The sequence below is a fragment of the Microtus oregoni genome, unplaced genomic scaffold (assembly GCF_018167655.1).
Source record: "Microtus oregoni isolate MIOR12 unplaced genomic scaffold, Mior012 000003F_ref0000135, whole genome shotgun sequence".
Taxonomy (NCBI): domain Eukaryota; kingdom Metazoa; phylum Chordata; class Mammalia; order Rodentia; family Cricetidae; genus Microtus; species Microtus oregoni.
Window position 1 is genome coordinate 699,143 of NW_024543062.1, and position 14,771 is coordinate 713,913.

The following is a 14,771-nucleotide window of genomic DNA, read 5'->3' on the forward strand; positions in this document are numbered from 1 at the left end:
CTCTCTCTTGGCAGTGCCTGTATGTCTGCCTCCCGGCCCTCTTGGAATGCCCCCCATTTCAGACAGAGCGCAGGGGGAGCTGGCGCTCAGGCCCTGCTCTGCCTGAGGAGCTCCGGCGCGTTGTGTCCGTGTTCCAGGCCACCTCGGACCTCCTGCAGCAGCAGCAGATGCACCCTGAGGTGGCCTCCCAGATGCTAGCTTACCTCTTCTTCTTCTCTGGCACGCTGCTCCTCAATCAGGTGCTGGACAAGGGTGAGTGGTGCTTGGGGCCGGGGCCTAGGATCCTTTGGGAAAGCTAATTGTGCTCCAGGGGTGCTGTGGCTGGACGCTAGAGCTGTGCTGGTGGACGCTAGAGCTGTGCTTGTGGACGCTAGAGCTGTGCTTGTGGACGCTAGAGCTGTGCTGGTGGATGCTAGAGCTGTGCTGGTGGACGCTAGAGCTGTGCTGGTGGGAAGATGGCTCAAGACCCAGGGCGAACAAGAGCTCGGAGCACCCCTTGTATGCTGCTCCAGTACCGCCACCAGCATGCAGAGGGGCCAGACTAAGACAGCGTTACAGGATCACACTGACACTGGCCCTTGGCCCTTGACCCTGCTTTACTGAGATGCTGTTTCTCCATCACCAGCTGGAACTCTGGGTATCTAACACAGCGGAGCCACATAGACAGGATGATGTAGGATAGGAGAGGTAGGGGTGGTGGCTGTCACAGCACCTCTTGCCTTGTGCCCTGCCTCCTCCATCTGCTTCTGCCTCTGCCCTGGAGAGGGCATGGCTAGTTGGCATTGCCTTGGAAACTGAGATAGGTGTCGAGGTGGCCTGGAAAGAGAGAATGTGCTTTGGGGACCCTGGTGTGTCAGTTTCATCCTTTCTTCTCTCTCCAGGGCCCTCTCTGAGTTGCTTCCATTGGCCCAGGGGTGTCCAGGCCTGTGCTCGCCTGCAGCAGTTCCTGGAGTGGGCCAGAAGTGTTGGCCTTGGAGTGCCCGCTGAGCGTTTCTTTCGGAAGCTCTCCTGCACCCTGCATTTGCTGGCCACTCCCAGTGCTCAGCTGGTACAGGTAGGAGGGCACTAAGGGGCAAGTGCAAAGAAGGGCATGTGACCCTAGGGTCACTGGCTTACAAATCAACTTAAGGTGGACTGGACTCTACACCTGGAAAACCTCACATATTCCCTAGGAAATCCACAGAGTTGCTTAGTTTCTCAACTGTCCCCATCCACACCAGGCTAGGTAATCTTATAGGTGCCTATAGGCTGTCCCTGGACCCTGTATTGTTCACTCTGTGTAGCAGGGGGCACTCTGAAAGTGTGACCGAGATGAAGGACCTGAAGAGAAGGCCATGGTCTATGTGCCCCACTGGTCCCCGTCTAATCAGACAGGTTCATAGCGTGGGGTCAGACATTTGGGTAGGAAGAGAGTGAGGGCTCAGCTCACAGTGGCTGCTGTCAAGAGCCTGCCAGTTGATAGCTTCTAGAAGATGGGACAGCCCATCCAGCCCAGAAACACAGCCTCATTCCCGTACCCATGAGGAACTGAACTCACCACAGATGTGAGAAAGGTCTTCCCCTAGAGCAGTGGCTCTCAACGTTCCTAATGCTGTGACCCTTTAATATAGTTCTCATGGTGTGGCGACCCCAGACATAAAATTATTTTTATTGCTGTTTTATAACTGTAGTGTTTGCTACTGTTATGAATCATAGTGTAAAATATTTTGGAGATAGAGGTTTGCCAAAGGGGTCGTGACCTACAGGTTGAGAACCTCTGCCCTAGAGCCACCCCAGTCAGCCCTGTAGGGCTGCACCCTTGCGTCACTCTATCCTCAAGTTCACGGTCTACCACCACAGCGATAGGAAACCAGGTCTCTCACCCTGCTCCTCCACATGAGGCACATTCTTCCTCAGAGCCTTTGTTCTGATGGTTGATGGAAACTTTGCAGTGGTCTCTTCTCGTGTGTGGATGCTGACCTGGTCCTGAGATGGTGAACAGATGGGGTGGAGCAGTCCAGCATTAAATCTGCCCTCTGTGGTCCAGGGCCATGTGTTCAAAGCTCACTGGGTACCATGGCTACAGTGTCAGCCCCACACAAAGCCCTGGGCATGCTTGGGACAGCCAGCTGGTCAAAAAGAATAGTCCCACCAGGTGTGGTGGCTCATGCCTCTGATCCCAGCACTCTAGAAGCAGAAGCAGGAGGATTGTTGAAAGTTTGAGGCTAGTCTGTACTACACAGTGAGTTCCAGGCCAGCCTGAACTACATGTGGAGAGCTTATCTTTTTTTAAAAAGTTAGAAAAGAAAAGCTATTCTTTCTGCAGACTCACACCTGCGTCTCCGCCCCACTGACACGGATGACAGTGGCGCTCTTTCCCGTTGAGACTCCGGCGTCACCCTCGACTGCACTGCAGCTGACTGAGTGGTCAGCACTGTGCCCCAGGCCCTTGTGTGGAACACAAAGTGAGGTCACGCAGCCAGCATACATGGAGTTGTGATTCCAGACATGGCCCCTTGTGTTCTTTATCCACTCCGCAAGCATTTAAAATGTCCTCTGCTAGGAACTGTGCTTTTTTTTTATTTTTATTTATTTATTAAGGATTTCTGCCTCGTCCCCACAACCGCTTCCCATTTCCCTCCCCCTCCCCCGATCAAGTCCCCCTCCCTCATCTGCTCGAAGAGCAATCAGGGGAACTGTGCTTTTTAAGTTATATTTCTTTGCTTATTTGTGTGTATGCACGCACACTTGCACATAGTGAGTGGGCGGAGTTCAGGGCACAGCTTCCTAGCTGTCTGTTCTCTGCTTCTACCGCGGAGTCCTCGGGATGAACTCAGGCCCGCAAACGCGAGCAAGAGCCTTTTTTACCTGCTGAGACATTTACCAGGCCCAGGGGAAATGCGCTCTACATGAAGTTCACAATGTTAGGTATGAAAACTGGTTTAATTTTTTCACTACAAAGTGAAAAATTTACCATAGAAAACTCAGGTGTCTAGACATGTCTGGCAGCTAGAACATGTGAATTTAGTTTGCTTCCTCCCAGATATCACTGTCTTAGTTAGGGTTACTGTTGCTGTGATAAACACCATGACCAAAACAACCTGGGGAGGACAGGGTTTATCTGGCTCACACTTCAGCATTGCTGTTCATCACTGGAGGAAGTCAGGACAGGAACTCAAACGGGGCAGGATCCCGGAAGCAGGAGCTGATGCAGGGCCGTGGAGTGGTCTGCTTACTGGCTCGCTTCCCTTGACTTGCTCAGCCTGCGTCATAAAAAGCCCACGGTCACCAGCCTGAGGACAGCACCACCTACCATGGGCTGGACCCTCCCGCATCAATCACTAGTTAAGAAAATGCTTTATGGTTGGATCTAACAGAGGCATTTTCTCAACTGAGGTTCTCTCCTTTCAGATATTCTAGCTCGTGTCAACTTGACATAAACTAGCCAGTAAAACCACCGACTTAGTCAGGGTCTCCACTACTGTGAAGAGCCATGGCCAAGGCAACTCTTACAGAGGAAGACATTTGATCGGGACTGGTTTACAGCTGCAGAGGTTTATAGTTCATTATCATGGCAGCATGCCAGCAGACATGGTGCTGGAGAAGGAACTAAGAGTTCTGCATCCAGATTGGCAGGTAGCAGGAAGAGAATGCTTTACTGGGCCTGACTTGAACATCTGAGACTTTAAAGCCTTCCCCCAGATACTCAGTTCCTCCAACAACAGCTTACCTACTCCAATAAGGCTAATAGTGCTATTCCCTATGAGCCTATGGGGGCATTTTCTTTCAAACCATCGCAATCACTAAGTTTTTTTATTTTCTTTAGCAGTACTGGAGATGGAACCCAGAACCCTGTGCATGCTGGGCAAGTGTTAACCACTGAATCATGCCCTTAGCACCTCAATGGGGGATCTTAGGCAGATGCTCTACTACTGAGCCACACCCCAGCCCCTCACTGGGGGTCTAGGCAGGTGCTCTACCACTGAGCGACACTCCAGCCCCTCACTGGGGGATTCTAGGCTGGTGCTCTACCACTGAGCTACACCCCAGCCCCTCACTGGGGGATTCTAGGCAGGTGCTCTACCACTGAGTCACACCCCAGCCCCTCACTGGGGGGTTCTAGGCAGGGACTCTACCACTGAACTGTGCCTCCAGCCCACAAAGAGATTTTGGTAAGTACAGCCCTTAGATGAAGTGGCCTGGGGTGAACCTACCCTTTTTCAGAGAGCAGCTTGCATAACCTGATGAAATTCAAAGTCATTTAGTTGAAGGTCTAGAAAACCATTGAAGGGACCTGGAGGGACAGGGGAATAGATCTGTAGTATGGAACCATAAAGAGTTGAATGGGAGGTCTGCCCGCTGGACTCACACAGGTGGGAACACACACAACTAAAAATCCTCCTACTCATAAAGGAAAACAATGGTCTGGGCTGTAGTTCAGTGGTAAAATGCTTGCGTGATTCATGCAGGACCTGGGCCTTTGTTCGAGGTCCTTGATCATCAGCTGCTTTGTGTGGACAAAGTCTGTCATGGTCATTCTGCATGTGAGAATCTGCAGAGCTGGGAGCAAGCCTTGGGAACAAGCACCCCAGCTGACCCTTGTCCTCTGTTGAGCTGGAACAGAGTTCATGCTTTGGGCTCCTGGGACTCAGCTCATAAGGAGCCCTCAGTGGTGGTTCGAGAGGCCTCTGGGTGGTCACTGTTTATTGTGTTGGCTCCAGACTGTTCACGGGGCTGGTCACAAGGGTATTTCTTTGAGAAAAGCTGAACTGTGCATTTCAGATTTGTTCAACGTGTGTGTGTGTGTGTGTGTGTGTGTGTGTGTGTGTGTGTGCACGTGCACGCGTGTGTGTGCGTGCGTGTGTAGGTCACAGGACAGCCAACCTTGAATGTCATTCCTCAGGTGCATTTTTCACCTTTTGTTTGAGACAGGGTGTCTCCTTGGCCTAGCACTTTGCCAGGACAACTTGCAGGAGTTGGTTCTCCCCCTCTACTGTATGGATCTTGGAACTTCCACTCAGGGCTTGAGGTGACAGGCATCTTTACTGGCTGAGCCGTTAGCTGGTTTAGAACCCTGTCTGAATAAACAAAACCAAGCAAGAATGCTTATAAGTTAAAACTACAGGAGCAGAGCGAAAAGGCCCAGTGGCAGGGTAGGAAGTTAAGAGCGAAGGAAATCTTCCCGAAGTGGCTGCCCAAATACCAGAGAGCAGAACCCAGAGGGAGGAGCAGGGAAGATGTGATTCATGGCTGGTTCCTCCCTGACAACCTGGGGACAAACCACCGGAGTGGGAGGAAGACCTCAAAAAGAAACAGCCCTTCCCCCTGTGAGTCTTGGATTTGAGGGGTGTGTGGAGGGTCTCCCAGCAAGAGTGTGGCCCTGGAGTCAGTTCTTGTCCCTCCGCCAACAGCCCTGCCGCTCTGGCTGTCCCTGGGGCATAGACTTTGGATGGCCACAACCCAGGCCTGTGACTGTTGGCAGGAAAATCAAGCCATGGTGAGAGAGGAAGAAAAGACAGGAAAACTAAAGCCAAAGCAGCAGACTGAGGCAGAGAGAATGGTGGTGGTGGGGGTCTCAGGCTGACTCTACCCCGACCCTGAGGGACCACCCAGAACTTTGGCACCATGAACCACCCCACTCTCCCCCAGAGCAGAATAATACAAGATGATAGGACTCTGAGAAGGGAAACTTTTTATTTTTATTTATTTATTTTTTTGAGACAGGGTTTCTCTGTGTAGCCCTGGCTGTCCTGGAACCCATTATGTAGACCAGCTTGCCTTGAACTCAGAGGTCCTCCTGCCTCTGCCTCCTGAGTGCCACCACCACCCCTCCTGGGCTGAGAGACTTCTGGAGAGCCACCTGGAAGTCTGAAGTCCGCCTCTATCTTCTGCAGCCCAAGACGCCTGGCCTGGAATTCAGGGCCAGCTGTGCTGCCTGTGAAAGAGGAGGAACTTTCAGATCAAGGTTGTGGTCCACAGGACCTTTGTCATGAGGCCATAGAGGACTTGTGCCACTGTAGAAAAAAAGGGATGAGCACCAGGCTGGAGAAGGAGAAAGGAGGGTGACGAGGGAGCCAGGGGACTGCCAGGTGTCTGGCCTGGCTTTGTTAGAGGACCACCAGGGCTTACACATTTCTGGTTTGGTTTCGTTATTGTTAGCCTCGACGGGCTTCAGACTTCTTACGTAGCCCAGGCTGGGCTTGAACTCCTGACACTCCATTGCCACCTCCTGAGGGTGCTGGAATTCCAAGTGGGCACCACTATACCTGGCTGTCCCTTTGTTCCTACCCTGAGCGCTGTCAGCTCTCCCAGCACCTCGATGACGCTGTTTGTCCTTTACACGGTCTACATGCTTCTTTCCCGCTCCCTCACTCCTTTCTATCCATTCTCCTGGGTTTCTTGAGCCAGGGTCTTACTTTGTAGCGAGGCCAGCCTCTCCACTGTGGATGAGGTGGTCAGTGTGGTGTCTTCTGCTCCATCCTCTCACTGACCTCCCTGCTGTCTGCATTGTCCCCCAACCCCTACCCCTCGCCTCTGGAATGAAAAGACCAGGGGGAGGGGCTAGAACCCTGCCAGAGGAGGAACTCCTGTGGGCAAGGGACTGCCTCATGCACCCGGAGGTCTTTGACCAGAGCTTCTTGTCCCCAGATGAGCTGGGCCACCCTGCGGGCCACATTCCCTGCCCTGAGCCCTGCTCAGCTGCACCGGCTACTGACTCAGTACCAGCTGGCCTCTGCCATGGGCCCTATGAGCGCCTGGGAGCCGGGAGCCCAAGACAGCCCCGAAGCCTTCCAGTCAGGTGAGCCTTCCCGCGGCCAACCCTTGGGCTGTGGTGGTGGTGGGGACAACTCCCAAGCTCAGGAAGCACAGAGCAGCTCACTGAGGTGGGGACACAAGGGCCCCTACAACATGGCACCTCCCCCCAGGGTCCTACTGTGCCCTCATCTCAGAGTCAATGTCCCTTTGCTCTTAGGACTTAGGACTGGGGCCCAGCTGGTCAGGAAATGAACAGCAGGGTGGGGTTTCAAAACCTTCTGCAGACATTCCTCAGCTCTGAGTACACGTGCTGTTCATGCATGTATGCAGCAGAGGTATATACACGTATGTGTGTGCACATTTCCCTTTGTAAGTTACACACGTCTTCCTAAATAAGCATGCATTTACAGTGTGCCAACACAAAGAAAAGTGCAGGCTGGCCAACGTTAGGCTTCCCACCGTCTTCCTATCACCTGCCACACTGGCTGGCCTGGGCCCAGAGGATGCCTTCCAATTTACTAACTGGTATTAGAACACTCCCCCAACACCATGCACCAGACTCTGTGCTGGGAGCTCAGAGCTGGCATCACAGAAAGGTTCCTGCCTCCATCCCCATCCAGGGCCTGCATACACTAACATGCCAGTGTCCATATGTATGTGTCCTAGGGATGCATGGGCGCATGGGGGTGGTCTGCTCAGGCTAGAGCCTAGTCAGGATCCAGAGAGACGAGCCTGTGCCAGGCTCATCCTGCTGAGGTCTTGCTGTCTTACGGCCTCAGTGGGTGGGTGAGGATCTAGGAGGGAGGGAGGGAGGGAGGGAAAAGGGAGGGAAGGAAGGGAGGAAGGCCAGGTCCCAGCATCTGCACTCGTTCCATTGCAGAGGACGTCTTGGAGTCCTATGAAAATCCGCCACCCATCGTTCTGCCAAGCCAGGGCTTCCAGGTGGACCTGGAGGCCGACTGCCTGGAGGACAGCACCTACCAGCACCTGCTCTACATCCGCCACTTCCTGTGGGGACTGCGGGGCCAAGGCAGCCCTGACGGTGGGCCTGCCCAGCCCGAGGGCATCGAGGTAGAGTGGGGCAGAGATGTTGGTGAGGAGGGACTGGGTCACTCAGAGCACCCTGAGACTTGCAGCTGTCAGCAGAAGCAGGTACAGTTTTCTAGAGTGGGCTGGGGGATGCAGCAGGCGTGACCGCGAGATCTTAGGGCTCCATTTGAGGAGAAGGTTTGCAAACGTCCTCACCCACTCTTCATGCCTGGCATGGTCTGGCCGAACCTGTATCCTCTGGGGTGGCTTGTCTGTGCCTCTTCTGGGGTTCTCTGGGTTCTGCCCCCTTCTCTTGAGTTCACCTTTTGCCTACCTCTCTTCCCAGGGCCTGTACCACACCATTCCTGAGGGGCATCCAGAAGGCCCTGGCTGCCCCCTGGCAAACAGGGACTCAGGCAGAGGCGCTGTCGAAACTGCCCCTGCCCATTCTCTTCCTGTCACTGGAGCTCCCTGGGCACAGGGCCCCCCTGGAAGACAGACTACCCGAGGGGACCGCAGGGGCTCCCAGGCTGGCTCTCTGCACACTGACTCCTCCTGCCTGCTCACTCCTCCCAGCACACCGCTGGGCCTGGAGCCTGGAGGCCCCACCTGGCCAGAGACCAGTGGCCACCGTGGAAAAGCACTCCTCGAGGGGCAGAGGAATGGGCCAGGTGGCCCTCCTGGTGTGGTTCTAGAAGGTGAGGCCTGGCCTGCTCGGGACTGGGTAGCAAACCCTGCTTGGGGCTCCTTGGGCTGTCCTGTAAGTGCTGATCAACAAACTCCTTAGTGCCTGATGAGAGACAGTCTGGGCATGTGTGCGTGCGTGCACTTAGGATTGAGCACATACCAATGCGCATGTGTGCACAGTGGGGCCCTCCTGGCCCCGGGAGGACTCTTACCATTGTGTCCTGATTCTCCGCCAAGTCTGAAGACTCTCACAGTGGGCACTCAATGGAGCAGGACAAGGCCAGCTGCCTGCTCAGGTTCTGGGGCTGGGGTTCAGAACTGTTAGGTCAGGCCCTATCCTGAGATCCCCACTCAGACACAAGCTCTGTTGACAGAGAGGGACAGGGCCTCAGGGTGGGCCAGTTAGTCTGGGTTCTGAAGCAGGGTCTGGATGCAGTGGGGGCCTCGGAGGATAGACTTGCAGTTGCATCCTGGTGAAGAGATGGGAGTGGGTAAGACAGTGAAGAGGCGGTAGGAGGCCGGGTTGCCATGTGCTTTGGGTCCATGACCTCGGGAACACGTCCTGTTGAGTGGGCCTGTCCCTTCCCTGGGCTTGCTGTCATGTTTGTCCAGCTGGTGTCTTCCGTGGGCTCCAGCAGCACTTGCTGTGCTCTGGCATGTGGGACATCTCTGCCCTCCTAGAGGTCCCCTGTGTCCTGACTTTGGGAGTGAGTGCTGGCCTCCAAGCCCACTGACTCCTTATCCCCCCTCCCCCGCCCACCCAGGAGACACTGTTGAGGCTGCTGCTGAAGCTCCTGCTGAGGCCTCCAGCCCCAGCTCCAGCGCAGAGGACTTCTGCTATGTGTTCATGGTGGAGCTCGAGCGAGGCCCCTCGGGGCTGGGGATGGGCCTGATTGATGGGATGGTGAGGAGCCCTGACCCTCAGCCCTCTCCTCCTGTTCTTGTACCATAGTCAGGGCCAGTGAGAAATGCCTGTTCTGTTTCATGGGCCTGCCTTTGGGAGCACTGGTGAGGCCCAGTGCTTCCCTGTGGGGCACACAGGGATCATGATTTGTGACCTGGCTGTCTCCAGGCATGTTCACAGGGAGGGGTGTGTGGTACAGGGTCTTTGCTGGGGAGCACCAGAGGCATCCTGAGACCCCTGCTTCTTCCCAGCACACACCTCTGGGGACCCCGGGACTCTACATACAGACCCTGCTTCCCGGGAGCCCTGCAGCATCTGACGGGCGGTTGTCACTGGGAGACCGAATCCTGGAAGTGAACGGCAGCAGCCTGATGGGTGTGAGCTACATGAGGTACGTGCCATACCTGGCCTGCAACACAGAACTCACAGATCGTTGTATGGGGGTGCACCTGCAAGCCAGTCCTGCATTCTGAAGCGGGGAGAGGCAGAGGCCGTGGCTGCTGCTGGCTCTTCTGCACCATCTCCACCTCTCGATTTCAGAGCGGTAGATCTGATTCGACATGGAGGCAAGAAGATGCAATTTCTGGTGGCCAAGTCTGATGTGGAAACAGCCAAGAAAATCCGCTTTCGCAAGCCTCCTTCCTGATAGACCAAAGAACCTTTGCCCCCGCACCTGCTTCCCGTATCCTCACCAGGTGCCATCGACACTCACCCACTGCCCACCCCTAAGCCCCACACTCCCCAGTCCAGCCAGTCCTGGGTTTTAAAGTTGACTGAGTTCCTATGTTGTGGCCTCACGTTGAGGACATGTGTTGATAGTGTTGTACCTCTTAGTGTATATTTATTTATATGACAGATGACACTAAGTTGTGACATTTCCTACAGAGCTTTTATGCTTAAAGACTTTAATGGAGAATTGAGATTCAATAAACTATGTTTCGTATTCTTACAGTGGGGATGCAGGATCTGCACTGTGGTACAGGACACATGGGCCACACTGAGGGAAGTCAGTGGTTTTTGTGACCAACCCTTCCAGCCAACATAGGAGAAGCCTTGAGTGGGCCTAATAGAGATTGTGGTGGATATAGTTCCCCACTGCTTCTGGTTCTGGGGGTTTGACCCAGGGCTCTTGGTGTGTTAGGTAGGCACTCACTGGGGGATTCTAGGCAGGTGCTCGACCACTGAACCACACCCCAGCCCCTCACTGGTGGATTCTAGGCAGGTGCTCTACCACTGAGCCACACCCCAGCCCCCCCCCTCACTGGGGGATTCTAGGCAGGGGCTCTACCACTGAGCCACACCCCAGCCCCTCACTGGGGGATTCTAGGCAGGTGCTCTACCACTGAGCCACACCCCAGCCCCTCACTGGGGGATTCTAGCTACCCCTGAGCTACAACCCTCAGCCCCTCTTTTTATATTTTGTTTTGCAACACTCTCACTGAGTTGCCCAGGTTGGCCTTGCTCCATAGCCTAAGCACTGTGAGCTGTCTACCATCCTGCCTCAGCCTCCTCAACAACTGAAATTACAGGCCTGCTCTCCTGAACTAGGCTATGAATGGGGTTGACTGACCACCCTCTAACCCAGGATTGCAGCTCCTTTCAGCCAGAACACAAGAAACACAAGCCAGTGTGGTATGGTCTTTTGGTCCTTCTTTGAGATTCTGCCTGGGCTGGTGTAGAACTTACTGTGGAGGAGGTAGTACAGAGCGGCTCCCACACCACTGCAGTCTTGCTTACTGTGGAGGAGGTAGTACAGAGCGGCTCCCACACCACTGCGGTCTTGCTTACTGTGGAGGAGGTAGTACAGAGCGGCTCCCACACCACTGCGGTCTTGCTTCAGCCACCAAGCAGGGTCCCCATGCCTGTCCCCATCATTTTAGATCACACTGCTTAGTATCTCTCCAAAGAAAGGGATCTGGAGGCCCGGAGAAGGATAGATGATTGAACCAACCTATTCTTGGGCCCAAGCCAGGCTTGAGCCTGCTCTCCTTGCTCAGATGGCCTCCACTGGTCCCCACTTGTCACTGATCACCAAGGCAGGATGTTGAACTCTGAGCTGGGGCCCAGGACTTTCCTCCCCAGCCCACGTCCCTTTACACTGTTGGGAAGCCAGCCAGGGTCTGGGCATGCTGTGTTCGCAGCTGGCACCTGCCCACACTGGGTGTCAACAAACTTGGCCTTACTGGACACCTTCAGCGGGGTCAGTAGCTCTACCCATGTCTTCAGTGTGCAAAAAGCTAGTGGAAGAACTTGGTCAGGTCCTCATCTTTTAAGAATTTGGGAAGTGTGTGTGTGCGTGCGCTGCGTGCGTGCACATGCACAGCACCTGTGTTGAGGTAAGGGGACAACCTGAGGAACAGCCCTCACTGCCCCCTTGTTTCAGACTGGGTCTCTCTTTGCTTCTGTATGCACCAGGCTGGTTGACCCGAGTGCCTCCAGGATTCTCTCTCTTCCTCCCATCTAGCTGTAGGAGCACGAGGAGTAGACACGAGCTACTGTAGCCGGCTTTGTGTAGGTTCTGGGGATTCAAACTGGGGCCCGCATGCTTGTGTTGCAGCTCTCTCCAGCCCGAGGCCCGAGCCAGCTGCAAACATCCCTCACCGGAAAGGGACCTTTGTGGAGGGTAGCCCATGTAGCAGGATCCTCTGTTGGCCCTGTTACTTGCTCCAATGCTTCTCCATGCTGCCTCTCCTGATTGCCACGAAGAGCTGCAGTGCATCTGCTGCAGGGCCTTTCTACTGCTGCTATCGCTACATGTTTCCACCCTGCTTGGGCAGGCAGCCATAACTCGATGATGCCCAAGATGCTGGATAAAGATTTCAAAAAAATTTTACGTTTTTATTGATTTATTTTATGTGCATGGAATGAAGTACACATGTATGCATGGTGTGCATGTGGCGGTCAGAGGACAACTATGGGAGTCAGTTCTCACCACCACGTAGGTCCCAGGACTTCAGCTCAGGTCAGCAGGCTCAGCACAGGAGCCTTTACCTGCTGAGTCGTCATCTTTCTGGCCCCCAAATCTTTTTATTCAAGATTTTTAAAAAATTATGTATGTGTGTGCTTGCGTGTGTTTCTGTGTACCATGCACATTTAGGAGCCCTTTGAGACTAGAAGAAGGTGCCAGATTCATAAATGGAGTTCCATGCAGTTGTGAGTTGCCATATGGGTGCTGGGAACCAAACCCACGTCCTCTGCAAGAGCAATAAGCACTTGAACCATTGAGGATGAATAACACGAAGGACACAACAGGTCTGACACATTAACTAACAGAGACTGGAAGCATGCATAGGGCCTGCACAGATCCAGACCAGACAGGGCTATCTCCAATTAACAACCATTCACAAAAGAAAAATTAGCTTCTCCAAGAAAGCTTCATTGGGTATACAACCCACACTTCAGATGGCTAACACAAACTCACAGGTACTTTAAGATTTTTTGTCTCATACTGCTTTCTTTGGGCTCCTCCCCTTACTGGTGTGTGGGTGTGTGCACACATATGCATATTTCTCTTGGCCTTTTTATATGTCTTTTATCCTTTTTTTTTCCTAAGACAGGGTCCTCTGAGTAGTCCTGGAACTCTCTGTAGACCAGGCTAGCCTAGAACTCAGATCCACCTGCCTCTGCCTCCCGAGTGCTGGGATTAAAGGTGTGCACCACCACTACCTGGCTCTGTTTGGTTTCTTAAGGGAGAAAGATGTGGACTTAGAAAGATAGGGAGGTGGGGGGGATCTGGGAGGAGATAAGGGGGGGGGGGACCGATCAGAATAAATTGAGTGAAATATTTTTACCAAAGGTGGTTTGATGAGATGGCTTAGCAGGTAAGAGTACTTGCTGCAAGCCCGACAACATGAGAACAATCCCTAGGCCAGAACTGACTCAAAAGCCATCCTCTGACCGCCCCACGTGCTCTGCGACATGCAGGCACACGTGCACAATCACATCACACACACGACTTACGTGTGCATGTGTCTAGTCAGGTGTTCATGTGAAATAAGGATCACAACAGTGCTAAAAGCAGGTGTGACTGCGGAAGCTTCACAGGCCCCATGAGAGCCTGGGAGCTGGGCGCCCAGGCAGCCCTGCCCTCTAGCCATGATAAGGTGGGAAAAGCCACTGAGCACGTGTGACCCTCACCCCAAGTGGCTTGCCTCTGAGAGTAGCCAGGGCAGCCCCTGTCATCTGAGTGGGCACTTAGCTTTGGCTGGTGCCCACCAGGAAAAAGGCAACGTATTTTCAGACCTCTGCCCTTGTTCACGCTGGCAAAGCTTTATCAACTCTACATGCAGTGGAGTCAGCTGAATTTCACTCATGACTATGAAGGATGCCAGTGTTCAGAGCTGGAGAGATGGTTTGGTGGTTAAGAGCACTGGCTGCTCTTCCACAGGACATGTTCCATTTCCAGCACCCACACGGTGCCTTACGGCTCTGTAACACCAGTTCCAGGGGGTCTGGTGCTCTTTGACCTCTGCATGCAATGCGTGCACATGGTGCACTGACATCCATGCAGGCAAAGCACCTTGCTCCTGACTTAAGGGCATGGCAAATACCACTGCTTCCTCTGCTCCTGCTCTAGGGGTGGCTGCCCTCACAGGCAACAGGTGGCACCAAACAGACACTGTGGGTCACTCTCTGGGTATATGGGCCCAGCCCCAGCTCAGGGAGGAGCGTTGGTCAGGGCACAGCAGGTCTAGTGACAAGCAGAGGTTTCCCTGAACATGAACCTGGATATAAGGTCCACACAGGCTGCAGTATCCCTGTGGCCTGGATAGGAGCACCCCATGTTGTCACAGACCTCAGCTGCTGTCTTAAGCCTTTTTTTTTTCTTTTCTTTTTTTGTTTTTGTTTTTTCGAGGCAGGGTTCCTATGTGGTTTTGGAGCCTGTCAGACAGGGTTTCTCCGTAGCTTTTTTGGTTCCTGTCCTGGAACTAGCTCTTGTAGAACAGGCTGGCCTCAAACTCACAGAGATCCGCCTGCCTCTGCCTCCCGAGTGCTGGGATTAAAGGCTTGCGCCACCAAAGCCTTACTTTTCTTAGAGAGCTCTGACCCCACACAGGGAGAACATAATGCAAAGCCCAGATGCAGAAAGCGAAGGGTGGGGCTGTGGGTAGGGTCAAAGGCTTGCCCAGTGATAGACTAAAAGCAACGGCGCCTCCTAGTGGCCATGTACTGACAGTACCTGAGCAGTTCCAGCTATGATCTCTTAGAGCAGCCCAACCAAGGGCTCGAGGAAACTGCAAAAAGACTCAGGCAGAACCCTGCAGCCCTGAGCACCAGCATGAAACCTGGGCACTTCTGCACAGGACTGTGGGAGCATGTAGGAGCCCTCCTTACCTCCCCACATCCTTCAACTACGAAGCAGCATAAACAGGCAACACCGACTGCAGGTGTACCCTGGAGACACGACATCCTCATG

At 53.8% G+C, this 14,771-nt stretch overlaps 1 protein-coding gene across 3 annotated transcripts in view; it reads left to right on the top strand.

Moving 5' to 3' along the window:
* LOC121444369 (ras-associating and dilute domain-containing protein) overlaps positions 1-12,130 on the top strand; it is a 70,881-nt gene extending 58,751 nt beyond the window's left edge. The window contains exons 8-16 of one of the 3 annotated variants that reach the window (XM_041646193.1): positions 15-252; positions 882-1,054; positions 6,628-6,778; positions 7,616-7,806; positions 8,111-8,462; positions 9,216-9,355; positions 9,607-9,746; positions 9,896-10,050; positions 11,913-12,130. In XM_041646193.1, the coding sequence (XP_041502127.1) occupies positions 15-252; positions 882-1,054; positions 6,628-6,778; positions 7,616-7,806; positions 8,111-8,462; positions 9,216-9,355; positions 9,607-9,746; positions 9,896-10,001 (1,491 nt within the window). In that variant the 3' untranslated portion in view covers positions 10,002-10,050; positions 11,913-12,130. Of the gene's footprint in view, positions 1-14; positions 253-881; positions 1,055-6,627; positions 6,779-7,615; positions 7,807-8,110; positions 8,463-9,215; positions 9,356-9,606; positions 9,747-9,895; positions 10,265-11,912 lie in introns of those variants that run through there. The other 2 variants (XM_041646184.1, XM_041646200.1) reach the window with 2 other exon arrangements.
* Positions 12,131-14,771: the final 2,641 nt, after the last annotated feature.